Below are 14,088 nucleotides of genomic sequence, written 5' to 3'. Positions count from 1 at the left end.
GATAGAGTTTGAGTCTCTAGAGATGGCAGCCAAAGTGATATCGATGAGCCCTCTAGGCATTCGGGCTGCTCAAGCTTACTTCAGATAGTGCCACAACGGTTTCGACCTGACTTCATATGTGCTTGAGAAGGAGGCAAATCTTCGTATCTCAGTTTGCTTCCTAGGCCTGAGGCGGGAGTATGACATCAAACTAGCCCTCAAACTTTTATGCATGCAGCATTTCACCAACAACATTACATCCGGCTTGAGCTCTGTATGGCAATCTCATTCACAAAAGCAATCAAACACCCGGACCTGGTGGAGTTGACATGTCGAACCACACTATATGCAGCATGCAGACAATCATAGACAACAAGAAGAGGGAGAATCTCAAAGGAGAATATGCATTGTATGTACATGGGAGGCCTACTTATGCTAACAGGGATTGCCTCTCAAGCCATGGAGGCAATCACCTCTTCTTGACCATCCAATCCCGTTCAGAGCATAGAGACGACTCCTTTAGACTCTCTATTCATCTCCTTCTCTCCTTCATCAGAGAATTTCCCATTTGGGTCCACCTCCAAACACCTAAAGTGATGATGAAGGCATTGTGGTGGACAATTACTTTAACATGAATGTGCTACACCCAGCAACAAGATGCAAAGGAAGTGGCAAGAGAGAAGAAAGAAGGAAAAAAATGCACGCGAAGGATATGAAAATAACCCATTTAGAGAGGTAGCAGACAGCACATAAGCTCAAAACCCGCAACAAGCTGAAAGCCTACTTCTGAGCAGTTTTTGTTGTATATATGTATATAATATATATGTACACACACACACACACACACACATATATATATATATATATAGAGAGAGAGAGAGAGAGAGAGAGAGAAATGGAATGAAATGTAATATTAACGTCTTCAAAAGGCCAAAATGACCTATGAGACCAAAAGGTTACATGTGGTGAATCTAATACCAAGTCTGGGTACAAAAAGTACAAAGAACTCAAAAGAAACTAGTAGGTAGGGGTGGGGTGAAAGCTGATACAAAGGGAATACAAAGGGTGAGCTGATACAATGGAGCTCTCTAACAGTCAAGGCATCATATACATAGACATCAGTATCCGGGATTGCTCCTCTGTCACGTCAATATAGTATGGATCCTCTGTCGCAATTTGCATCGATATCGAGAGGGCCCCCTCATCCGTGGGCGACGGGACCGCCTCAACTCTATCGCCCGATCAAGCAGTATGCCTCTGGTGTTGTTATGCTGTGGGGGCTGCTCGAACTCCTCTGTCTATGACTGAAAGAAATCTGTAATCTTCCGCTGTCGTTGGATCTCTCGTGTTGTGCCCCTCTTCAAGAGGTCCTCTCTGTGTTTGCGAATCTCCAGTAAGTATAATCCGAGGCACCTCTGATCCTGGTATCTCATGACTCTAGAAAGTGGCCCAAAACCCTCTCTGAATAGACAATGAAAGCGGCCTCGTATGTCATAGTATACTGGGCAGTGACATATGTAATGTAGCTCTATCTCTGGCTCTATTTGGCACACCTGACAAATCATGGACTTAAAGGGTACTCCTCTAAATCTACCTGTCTCGATCTCTAACTGATGTGAGGATGTGCGTATTTGACCAATAGCACATCGTATCCCATGGGATAGCTGAGTATCCATGTATCCTGGTCTAATCACAAAACCATCCTCCGTGAGTTGGAGAAGATGCTCTCTATAGAAAGTCATCTTCGTACCTAGCTCATGTGTAGGCTGTAGCCATGTCCTCTTCGTATCCAACTCAATCAAGTCTTGTTTGATGAGCCTCGTAATCTTTGCCCTAGTGAGGAAGATGGACGGTGCATCCAAAGAGTATTGAAATGGGGGTAGCCAGTCCATACTAAAGCCATGTAATTGAAATCAAGATGCCATCTCTGCATACCAACATGATCTATCTCCCTGTAATGCAAGTTGTCACGAAGACTGTAGTGCTAATCGAGCATATATGTCTCTAGGGAGAGCCCAAGTGCTATGCATAAATGAAACTGATCGAGTGAGTGCCTCCACTACCAATGGAGCAGGGAGCTCCGCCCTAACAATGTCATGTGGTATTGAGGCCTTGGCCTTAATCATCCGAGAAATCATAGACACCAAGGGCTTCTCCATACATCTCCAGCCATCAGTACTGCCAGCTCTACTATGATGATCAACTGAGGGGGCTCACATCTCCACTTGGCCAAAGTGATCAAAGTGTCAAAGAGCCAAAGCTTTGTCCGAGGTTCCTAGAACTGAAACTGCGAACATATCCTCTCAAGTCTCCCCAATGCTACATAGGCTCTGGTCAATCGCGTATCTGCTGCACGCCTCAAGGAAAATACTAGACCACTGAAAACCGCCCCAAGATAAGTGTACGTATCTGCATACTCCACAGTCTCTCGACCATATGTAAAAGTGGGGGGCAGACCTCCTTACCCATTGCGCCGTGGTGTTAAACACCATTACCTTGGTCTTACCAAGGTTCACAGACAATCCACTATCCCGTGCAAATACATGCAATGCATCCAAATGACATTGCATCCCCTCTAGAGAATCGGAGATCAGCACAATATCATCAGCATATAATAGCAACGGAATCCATGTCCCTGCACGCTGAGCACCTCTATCACCCTCTGTATGTACATAATCTGAAAACTCATCTACATATATCCCAAAGAGAGCCGGAGATAGGGGACAACCCTGCTTCACCCCAATGGTGGAGTGAACCATGTCGAACATGCCCTGAGTAGTGTGTATATATCCTACCACTGTCTTGTATAAAGTTAAGAACCCCCGGATCAACTCTGTGGGCACCCAGCCATGTCTTGCAATCTGCGTATTTCTTGCTCGTGGCACTGTATCAAAGGCTTTGCGGAAATCCACAGAGGTTCAATATATCCTCCTGCCATGGTGTCTACCCTCCTCAATAATGGCTCTGAGTGTCAAAATGTGGTCAAGAGTGGAGAAACCTCTCCTGAAACCCTGCATGTCCTATTGCCCGTATGCCCTCTCTCTCTCTGCCCATCCACTCAACTCGTACTCAAGAATTGATGCATATAGCCTAGCGAGAGTGTGACCAACCATGATGGTTCGGTAATTCCCGGGAAGCATAGGATCTCCCGACTTGAAGATAGGCACAATAGTGGACATACTCCAAGTCTCAGGGAAACCCTCATACATGGCTCTATTGGACATCATAGCAAGAGGCTCTGCAAGCATATCTTTGGCATGGATAAAGTGCTCTGCTACCAAACCATCATGATCCTGTGCTCTTTCTGTCTTCATCTTGTCAATGGCTTTCCTTACCAACTCAACAATAAAGAAAGTACATGTTTTTTGGCATGCCTCTGGAGGGTCAGGCAAAGGTGGCTGTCCCGATGCTGTATAGAGAGATGTAGCACATTCCCCCCATGTCTCTGTGGAAGTGATGGCTGGCGATGGAGAGTGCTCATTGAAAAGCCTCCATGCCTCACTAGAGTCCTTACTCATAAACAGCTGATACAGCTCTAATTGAGATAGGTAAGCCCTCTTCTTTCGTCGCACTAGGCTGCAGAAGATAATCCGTGACTGTCTATATGTAGTAGTATCGATGAGCACTTCTCTCTGTAATATAATCCTCGTCTCTCTACACTCCTCATCATACCAACTTTTCTGAGGCATGCTCGCAGATCGTCTACGTGTAGGCTGGCTGTGGGGATATGCCTCTGATGTTGCATCATGTAGCATCTCTGTTAGAATCTGGGTGAGCTCATATAGTGGTCGTCCTGGCTCCTGAGTGCATAGCTGCCTGTATATCTCATCAACGTACACGTGATCCGTCTCCCTCGCGAAGGTATACCGAGTATATATGGAGACCTCTCCCAATGGAGCTATGTTGAACTGGAACGATAGAGTGAAAGACACGAAAGCATGATCGACTGCTACCCAACCGGCCTAGTTCCCACCACAAAATCCTGAAAGGAAGGAATGAGTCCTGGCGGAGTCATAACATAATCCATTGTACTAGCGCCATGCCGATGTGGAAAGCATGTAACACCACCAACTGCAGGGAATCTCTGTAGGCCATTCAAAATGGCCAATCCATGTGCAATCCCCATATCAATCAAGTATCTGCCATACTCACTGTGCTCCTCATCCTGTGATAATCTAGATAGGCCCATTTCTGTAATATCAAGCTCCCACGTCAACTCCTGTGAGGTATCATAGAATACTGTCTCATGATGGGCAATCCTAGCATTGAAATCCCCAAGATATAATGTCGCCATCTCTGGAAAACTCCCATATATCATCATCTAAAATAGAAAGGGGGACAGTCCTCTAGGTGATGCATATATTGACGTATTAGGAAGGAAATAGCAAATAGCGATGTAGAGATATCTGCATGTCTCTGCCTTCAGTCTCACCCACATGTACCTAGCATGCTCATCCCTTTGAGCTATATGTATCAGAGACTGTAGCTCCTCCCTGAATAAGACTGCCACTCCTCCTGAACCTCGTCCTCTGCGCTCTGATCGAGTCTTCTATCTGCAAGTTGTCTCCTATCTGTATCCGCTCACATGGGGCATGGATTGCCCCATGGCCTGATGCGTCTCAGAGTAGAAAATGATCTCTCTCCCTGTGAAACTATCCTCAAAGGTCTCTACATCAAGGCACAAAAATCCATTACAATTCCATGTAGCCACTATGAGTGTGGTCCCACAGGTCTCGCACCGTAAGCGGGGTGCTTCTCCAGAATAACCACTCGTCCATCCCTATAGAAGGCCACTTTCCCCTTCTCTTGAGCTGTCATTATCTCGGGCATAACTTCTTTCATATGAGCAAGTTGTGTGAGTGTGAGGTCACCTCCGAGAGAGAGAGAGAGAGAGAGAGAGAGAGAGAGAGAGAGAGAGAGAGAGAGATGAAATGAAATGAAATGAAATGTTATATGAGCGTCTTCAAAAGGACAAAATGACCTATAAGACCAATAGGTTACATCCATGTGTGACTCTAGAAGAAAGTCTCCTCTGCCTAGAGAAGTAATAAGCCCACACTTTGGTAAGAAAAAAATATATATCTACAGAGAAGAGTAATTTTGAAAGAGAAAATTAGCACTTGCTCCTCTTCAGAAAATGTCAAATCCATGCACAAATAGGAGCAATATGCTATGAATAGACTTGAGTGAGGACCACATTTTCAAAGGCTCCATTGTCAACAAGTCTCGCAGTAGTATTGACATGCATAGAGTTAAGGGCAGCCTTCTAAGGGCAGGATGATGGATGACCATTGCCAACCAAAGAGAGGGTGATGGTTGCCTCCTTGGCCTGACAATGGAAGCCCTGCACTAAAACTAAGAGACTCTGCAGTCTTTTTGCCCATCAGCAACGAGAGAACACGCGGTGACTCGAGAGCCAAAAATATTTGCAAATCCCTTAAATGATCAGGGTGAGATTGTACAAGCACTGCAATCCATAAACGCATTCTGCATCCAACAAAAATACGCTACCTTTTTTCTTAAGAAAGAGAGACACAAGAATAATGAGGCCACAAGTTGCTACTAAACCTTTAGGAAAGACAGTATTCACCTTATATTGGTGATGGACAGCAGCCCCTTGCATTGGCTCCTGTACTCTTGAAAAACATAACCACTAACAACCCAATTACAACTGTCTTCAAATCCCATTGCTGACTTAATAAGTTGTTTTTCCTCAATTTGCAGCCGGTATGCACCTGTCTAATGAGGAACCTCAACTTATTCGTAAACTGCAGATAGAAGGGCCGCCATAGAGAAAGCAAGCCTCTACAGGAATTCATACATTGAACTCATTGGCAAGAGCATCACTGCACTCTCTGATTTGATTGCAGCCGAAAGCAAGCACCTACTGCACCTGCAGTGTTCTCAATATGTAAAACTCATTGCAGTAGCACTCTCTGACCACAGTATTTTTCATACTATTGATTGTTTGTTTAATCGATTCTGATACAAGTTGTCTCTGAAAAGCTCCTTAGAAGGGAGATAGCCGATTAATACTGTCACGACGACAACTGTGAGACCTGATCCAGGACAACAATGAGAACACAACACTAAATTTCTGATGCACAATATCCCAAAGACAAAATTATTTCTCCATGCTTGTCACAAAGAAATGAGAGGCAGAAACAGATGTCCTTTGGGCTGAAGCTATGTATCGCATCTCTTCAGCAGCAACAAGAAACAGATTTCATTGAACATTGTAAGTGTGAGTACACACAAAAATAGCATTTTCTGAAAAAATGGGAAGTGAAATTAGTGGTCGGTTGCTGAAATTTTGGGAGCCCTCCAAGGTGCAATTACACTCATACTCACGATGGTTAGCACACGATTTGTGAAACTACAGAAGCCAAACCAAATCAATTGGCAATTACACATCTTGAGGAGATGACCTAGAGCTAAAAAGGCGTATCTTATCTTTAAAAGCTGCCGTGTCACTATTGTATTCTTTAAAATAATAATCAGAACTTTTTGCTGAAATAGGTACCTTGCCCTGGCTGTAGCATAAAGAGCATAGATTGAAGTTCAACGACACTTCTTTGAACCAGGGCCCAGTGATAGGATAAGAACATACTACACATGTCTTGCGTCCATGACGAGCACGATCGTTAGACTCGAGCTTCACAAGCACACTCAAAATTCCAAAGCCCCAATCAGAGTCATCAAACATCTCCACAAACTCTGGAAAGGATACACTTGCTTCATCATCAGTACCCTGCACTTCTAAAATAGCACTTGCCCCTTGCACAGGAAGAAAAATTGCCCGTAACCACCTCAAGTAAAGAGTGGCATCTGCTCTCGAAATGGCACCAACTTCTTTATGTGATCGCCATACAAGAGCATCGAAGGCAACTCGCTTGCGTGTATCTTGAGAACCTGAACAAATTGGTGCAATCAATGCAAAGAACATGCCAACGTCAACCCGACCTGAAACTGCTCCATCTAGTACACTCAAGATTTTCCCATTAATGGCTTTGACTGCACCCTGGAAGGTGTCTGGCTTTAAGTAGTACAGCAGACGCCGCAAAACTTTCTCCAATTCTTCCTTGCGAATAGATTTTGCTGCAGCCCTGTCAACAGATGACATGACCTGTAATTCCCTTTCTGAAAACTCTTTCTTCACATTTTGAACATCACATCGACTAAGCCTCGTGTTACGCTGAAAGCACCTGATGTCCAGGGCACAAGTTAGCCATTGGCGGGGAGTCGTCTTCGCACTGGCTTGCCTAAAATGTGACGCCTCCACAATGACAACACCCTCATTTATCCCTTCACCTGCACTGCTCCCTGCAGTATGAGGACTTTCTTCTCCTTTCTTGGTGACTGAGGTGGATCTACTTGGTTTTTTACCGATGCACCTCAAATGACGGATGGCATCATAAAGCTCAATCCTATTAGTGAGCTTCAAGGCCTCTTTAAAAGCCTTCCGGGCCTCCTCCATTTCGCCAGCACCTAAGAGAGCTACTGCCCGATTGAGTTGTGCTCTCCAGTGATTGGGCTGCAAGGCTAATACCTTGGAATACATTTCTGCTGCCCTTTGGAACCTACCTATATCCCTAAATAGCCCTCCAAGGTTGTAAAGGGCATCCATATGATCAGGCTTGATGTCTATGGCCTTCTGAAATTCATGTATGGCTCGTTCGTCATCCCCCATAGCATGCAGCGTTGATCCGAGGTCACAATGGGCATCCGCATAATCGCTTTTCAAAAAAATTGCCTCCATAAGAGCCTTTTCAGCCGCCCTGTACTCCCCAACACCATAGAGAGCACCACCAAGGAGCTTCAAGGCTCTGTAATGTTTAGGCTCCCTTATGGCTGCTTCCTTGTAATGCTCACTTGCACTGAGAAGCATACCATCAGCTTCAAGGGCTACACCAAGATTGACATGAATGTGAGGAAGCAGATAATTCAACTGGTTTGGTGATATTTCTGCACAATCCAAAGCGGAAATATAGCAATCTCTTGCCTCAGAATGCCGGCCAAGAAAATAGAGTGTGTTCCCAAGTCGAAAGTGTGGACGGGCATCTGTAGGCTTGATGTCACTGGCCTTCTTGAAGCTTGAAAGGGCTTCGATATACAATGCATGATCAAAGAGGGTTCTTCCAATGCCCATGTGAGCGTCAAAAACCTCATCCGGAGTCCTGGACCTGTTTGCTTTAGACTGAATTTCAACAAGCTCTCTGTGAAAGGTGACATAATCTTGGCCCAGTTCCTCCCAATTTCGTCTTGCTATATCGCCGTCGCTACTGATAGAGCCACCACCAAGTCCAAGGTCACGAGACCAGGCACCCTCTGAGGAAGCATCAGTGACACCACCACCACCGCTACTTTCTTTGAGTTTTGAGGCATATTTTGTTTCCAGACGCCTGATGATGATTTGCAGGTCTTCCACAAGGCGCCAGGTGTTATCGTAAAGAATGCCATTATTGGGAGAAACTGCCCACGGTGCAACATTCTGCTTGCGGCTCAATGGAGGCATGGGGTCAGCTCTCTCTCTCTCATCCACAATGGACGAGGACGACTCAGGCATGGCAACTGGGGCATCAGCAGCATCGCTGTCATCAAGCTGGAGGCGCAGAGCATCAAAGTCACGGTCCACATCACCTGCCCCATCATCGTAAGTACGAAGAAGACCTTCGAAGCTGAGACCACCTTCCCCTTGAATATAGTTGCTGTAAGTGCGAAACACTTCATCGAGAATGGCTCCGATCTGTTCCTCACTGAATTTGACACGGGGATTCACAGCAATCACTAGTGCCGCCATCTCCTCCCGGTTCAACCGCCCATCCCCGTTCCCGTCGAAGCGTTTGAAAATCGTGCGCACCTTCTGTACTCGCCCGCTGCCGGCCTCCGGTTCCATCTCTCTCTCTCTCCTCCACCACCACCACTACCTCCTGCTGCTCCTCCTCCTTCCCCAGGCCTAACAGCAGACAGGAGGCTCTTTTTGTCTACCCCATTGCTTTTTACGCACCTTATTACTCGACCCAACATTTCACCTTGTGGAAGTGATAATTAAACATGTGTGTGCAAAGGTGATTTAAGGCTAATTTGAAAGAAATGAATGAAAGAATGAAAGAAATAGAAGGGAAGAGCTAACCCTAGAGCTAGCGATGGTGTGACAAGCGTACAAAGCCGCCGCCCTCCCCCTCTAGTCGCTTCGGTGAGATGGCCTCCCAACATCTGGGCCCAGGCCATCTCACCACCTCCAGTCCCCGACGCCAAGCCTCCCAACATCTGGGCCTCGGGCGGGCTTCCCCACTCGTCTCGTTGGTGCACAATAACTGGGCCGAGCCCCACGTCGGAGGTATTAACAGCCTCACCCACGAATTCCTAGCTCATCATAACCTTACTGCTCTCCTCAATGGAGGCGATTTTCCCCTCCCCTCCCTCAGCGCGAGCAAGCTCGAAGCGGCGCGACAAGCACTCCACGATGCAGGTTGCTACACCCAGACGCCTCTTGCCCTCACAGCAACAGCAGCGTTTCATCCTCCGTCTACTGAGGGCTTTGCCTCTCCAACCGCCCATGCAGCTCCCTCATACCTTAACCAGGGAGGAAGCGGTAGCTCTGCTCCAGGAAGCTTTGGACAAGCTGCAATCGGTAAGCCCCTTGTTATTCTCCCTGCTGCTCAATTTCATAAAACTCAAGCCGATTTAGAAAACAGAGCCCTGATAGGGATGCTAGGCAGGGCCCCGTCCCCTTGTGGAAGTCTTAAGAGGCTGGATTAAGAATCATTGGGGTCCTCTAGGAGCGAAGGTTGAGACCATCCAGGCGCTCCCAAAAAACCAGTATGTGTTTCTCTTCAGAAACTCGGAAATGGATTTCAAAGTGCTTAGTGCGGGCCAATGGTTGTTAAGAACCTCTCCCCTTTGCCTATTCAAATGGCACAAGGAGTATAATGCGCAAAGAGACGCCCTCACAAAATACCGAGTGTGGGTGGAGTTCTCGAACCTACCTCTACTTCCATAATCACATCAAGGTTATAGGGGATCAACTAGGGAAAGTCTAGGAGGAAGACCCAGGGGAGAGTGTAACATTTAATGGCCTAAAAACTTGTGTGTAGCGGAAATTAGCATGAACATAGTGGGCATTTCATTAGAATAGATTCCTAATGAGAATTACAAGAGTGCTTGGTTGGAGAGAGCAACAAAAAGCATAACACCTAGTTAGATAGCATGAACAATACCTTCAAAAGAGAGAGAAATTAAGCTATTGACAACAGTTGAGGACCGGATTTGCATGGAGCCGGTCCCCCCTCCAAAATGCTTTGTATTATGGTTTCTCCCATCAAGAGAGACATTGTACAATACAATTCTTTGTGTTCCTTCAAGGCTAGCTAGTGCAATGAAGATGAAAGCTTCATGCACTAAGCAAAACACTTAGCAAACACAACATCAATTATCCCCGGTCTCAGACCCAAGACCTCACACATCTTCAAAGCTGGTGAGAGCTAGCAGGGTATGAGAGTAGATTGAGAGGAAGAAGGAGTATCTTACGAGAAAGATGTACATCTCCTCACATAATCACTCATATTAGCATAGTTTAGCTTAGTAATTAGCATGGTGGAGGAGATGAGCATGCATTGAAGCTTGGCTCTTGGTTGGATTTGCATCCACATGCCAAGAGTGTGTCGATGTAGGCTTCTATCTCACAAGCTTGGAGTAGGTGATGAGCTCTCCATTAAAGCTTGGGAAGAGATAGTCTTCTTTACTTCTCACATAGACTGTGTGAGAGTGTGTGTGTGATAATGCCTTGCAAAAATCAGCCCCCTCTCTCTCTTGGGCGAGCCCTCTTGATATTTGCTCTTGCTCTACCCTCATTGGACCTCCCCAAGTCAAGCCAATGACTATTAAGCAGCATAAGTGATAGCCTTCTGACATGTGTCCCCCTTTCCCCTTTTGTGAGAGCTTTAAGTAATTTAATAATTCAACTAAACTCTCATTGGGCCCCTTTGCCTCCTGGCCAATAGGAATCAGGCAAGCCATTGGGCTGTTGAATGCTCATTAGACCCCTTGGGAGACTGTCCAATAGTCTTCTAGAGGACTTAATTCTCATTGGTTCTTTTATTAAGTGTTTTTAAATTAATTAAACTAGATTTACTCTAGCCTAATTCTCATTGGTCCACCTCCAAGGCCATCCAATAGGAATTGGGTTCACCTTGTGGGCATCTGGGCTAGGGAGTTGACATATGTCCCTCATTCCCTTTGTGTAAAGGGAGCTTCTGTGTGTGTGTGTGGCTTTCTCTCTCATCCCCTACATGCAAGGCTCGCCCCCTCCCAAGTAGGGATTGCAAAGACTTTTTTGTACACACACAAAGCATCCAATTCCCTTAAGGTTGATCTTTGGACACAACCTTTGAATTTTCGAACCTTAGCATTTTGGAAGTCTTAATGGGCTGAACCTTAGGGTCTTTTTAGCCCATTGTTGCACATGGATCTTTTGCAGATGGCCCCCCCTTTGGATCCCTATTTTCCCTCCTTTGGATCCCTAATGTGGCCGGTCTGCTAGCTTAACCAATATTCTAGCTTTTTCTCCCCTGGCACTTCCCCATATTAAATGATCAGTTTAACATGAGAAAATCATTTAGGAAAATTAGATATTTATTATTATGATAGAGAGTATATCCCAGCATGGCACCCTCGCCCTGATAGAGATGGATACGTTGGTAGACCTCCCTCAGGAGATGATTGTGGCGCTTGACGATGTGTGGCTTTCTCTCTCATCCCCTACATGCAAGGCTCGCCCCCTCCCAAGTATGTCATAAAATCTAATATCTAATATCTAATATCTAACCAACCCAAATTATTTTCTCATATTAAATTGATCACTTAATGTGGGAGAATAAACAGGAACAAGTGTTAAGATATAGACATGTGCTTATAGATCTATCTCAACACAGGGCCAATGGTAAAGGGGCCCAAATGAGAGATGGTCTATCAAAGAGCAAGGCTAACAAATGGAGCATAAGACCTTAGGGTTAGCTTCATTGAAGACCTCCAATAATGTGTGTAAAAGGCCTTTGACCTTAGGTAAGCTAGGACTGAGCTTGAGGCGCGGGAACCCGACCCAGCTCGAGGTGCTTGTCCTGCTTGTCATGCTTGATGACTAAGGTGCTTGAGGTGCTTGATGATTGAGATGCTTGAGGTGCTTAATTATTGAGATGCTTGAGGTGCTTGACATGCTTGAGATGCTAGGGTTGCACTTGAGGTGAGAACCCAGCCCAAGCTTAAAGTGCTTATGAGCCAAGCTTGTGGTGAGAACTGGGCCTATGCATGAGGGGCTTGAGGTGTCAAAAAGTCAAAGATTCAATTCCTACAAGGAGGGGGCGAGCCCTATGTGAGGGGGGATGAGAGAGAACACCCACACACTCACACAAGGCATGCATGGTACAAAGAAAGCAAAAGGGACACTTGTCAAGTTCCTCCTCATGTTGCCCTCATGGTGTGCCTGAAGCCTATTGGTTGGCCACCCAAGGGGTCCAATAATAATTTAGGAGATTTAATTAATTGATTTAGCATTTATCTAGCCCTCTCTCTCAAAGGGAAAAGGGGGACACTTGTCTCAAGGCTACCCTTGCTGCTTGTAATGCCTCCTGCTTGTGATTGGCTAGGCCTGGAGGGGTCCAATGAGCTTTAAGCATGAGCTACAAGGGGGGGTCGACCCAAGCAAGCTAAGGGGTTGCTTAGGGGGTATACTCACCCACACACACTCACAAACACTCCCATTGTGTGCTATGCAAAGTGCAAGAGCTCCCTCTCCTTCTCCAAGCAAGTAGAGGTTGAGAGCCTACACCAACAATCTTGGATATGGAGTGCAAATCCAACCAAGAGCCATGCTTCAATGCTTAAGCTTGTCATCTCCTTCTTCTTCATTACTATGCTATTATGTATGCTAGCAACAAGAGTTATGATAAGTGAGGAACTAATTCTTTCTCCTACGAAAATGTTTCTTCTTCCTCTTCCCCACCCTCATTCCCTGCTAGCTCTCTCCACCTTCGAAGGTGTTTGAGGTCTTGGGACTGAGGCTTGGGATAGTTAAATCTTTCTTCAAGTTTATGTTATGTTTGTGATGCATGAAGCTTTCCATCTTCATTGCATCACCTAGGTCACAAGGAACACAAAGATTGTATTGTAACAAGTCTCTCTTAATGGGAGAAATCATAATACAAATGCCTATTGGAGGGGGCACCGGCTCCACATAAATCTGGTCCTCAACTGTTGTCATGTTCTCTAAATTCTCTCTCTTGCAAAAGTATTGTTCATGCCAAGTTAACTAATTACTATGATTATGTTGCTATCTTCAATTATGTTCACCCGCTATGCTCACAAAGTCATCTCTCAAAAGTACTCTCATTAATTTCCGCTACTCTCAAATTAAATAGGCCAATTTCATTACATTGGTATCAGAGCATTTGGTTTCTCTTTTCTTGCTTAAGAAGAGAGGTCCTTAAGTAGCCTATAAATGGTTGATGTTGTTAATTATATTAGGGTAAGTGGAACTGGGATCTATTATCGGTTTTGTTGAGCCCACTATGTGGGGGATGGTGCACACCTCGGGAGCTTTGGACTTAATAATGGAGTCTTTTTAGACTTGCCTACGGCTTTACCATTAACGAGCCATAAGAAGTCCGAAAGGAGCTAGCCCTTGGCAACTCTGCTATGTTAGACCTACTCCTCTACTCTCTATAATTAACCACTTTGAGCCGTGGGTGTAGATACTTCAGAGCCGATTTTCAAAGGCTAAGAGGAGTGGCAACTAAGGTTTTGAATTGCCAAAGCATACACTAACTACATACATAAATTTTGTTAACATGGCTGACAATAATCAAGAGAGTAGAATGAACATTGATAGCTTTGATTTTTCACATGAAGGTGCTAATGATGATGCTTCCATGTTTGTGAATTATCTCGTCACTAGGTTGCAGCAAGCTATGGGCAACCCTGCTTTGCAAGCCGAAGTTACTGAACAACTTCGTGCTTATGGAATTTCCCTTCCTCTCCAAGAGGAGAGAGAGCTTAGGAGGCCTCTTGAAGAGAACCCCAAAAGAAGACTCTCTCCCATTCGAGAGGAGGAAT

General features: G+C 45.4%; 2 protein-coding genes across 2 annotated transcripts; both read right to left on the bottom strand.

Annotated features, from left to right (window-relative positions):
• Positions 1-4,989: 4,989 nt before the first annotated feature.
• LOC147458770 (uncharacterized) lies at positions 4,990-5,701 on the bottom strand. The gene is made up of 2 exons (XM_086510211.1): positions 5,570-5,701; positions 4,990-5,466 (listed from the first exon to the last, which is right to left on the bottom strand). The coding sequence occupies exons 1-2, from the start codon at positions 5,665-5,667 to the stop codon at positions 5,232-5,234; spliced, it is 333 nt and encodes a 110-aa protein (XP_086366337.1). The 5' UTR covers positions 5,668-5,701; the 3' UTR covers positions 4,990-5,231.
• Positions 5,521-9,002, bottom strand: LOC147458769 (putative TPR repeat-containing protein At1g05150). Its single transcript, XM_086510210.1, has 2 exons — positions 6,503-9,002; positions 5,521-6,038 (listed from the first exon to the last, which is right to left on the bottom strand). Exons 1-2 carry the CDS (start codon positions 8,873-8,875, stop codon positions 6,018-6,020), a joined length of 2,394 nt encoding a protein of 797 aa, XP_086366336.1. The 5' UTR covers positions 8,876-9,002; the 3' UTR covers positions 5,521-6,017.
• Positions 9,003-14,088: the final 5,086 nt, after the last annotated feature.

Source organism: Adiantum capillus-veneris, chromosome 4 (genome assembly GCF_014529385.1).
Source record: "Adiantum capillus-veneris isolate H3 chromosome 4, ASM1452938v2, whole genome shotgun sequence".
Lineage (NCBI taxonomy): Eukaryota > Viridiplantae > Streptophyta > Polypodiopsida > Polypodiales > Pteridaceae > Adiantum > Adiantum capillus-veneris.
The sequence above is the reverse complement of the archived record's forward strand: the minus strand, read 5'-3'. Positions and strand labels throughout refer to the sequence as shown.

Excerpts from the sequence above, each read along its gene's own strand:
- LOC147458770 (XM_086510211.1), bottom strand. The coding sequence starts at position 5,667 with ATGGGATTTGAAGACAGTTGTAATTGGGTTGTTAGTGGTTATGTTTTT. Across the intron at positions 5,467-5,569 it reads CTGTCCATCACCAATATAAG|AATGCGTTTATGGATTGCAG; the intron begins GTGAATACTGTC and ends TGTTGGATGCAG.
- LOC147458769 (XM_086510210.1), bottom strand. The coding sequence starts at position 8,875 with ATGGAACCGGAGGCCGGCAGCGGGCGAGTACAGAAGGTGCGCACGATT. Across the intron at positions 6,039-6,502 it reads TATGCTACAGCCAGGGCAAG|GTCTCACAGTTGTCGTCGTG; the intron begins GTACCTATTTCA and ends GTCCTGGATCAG.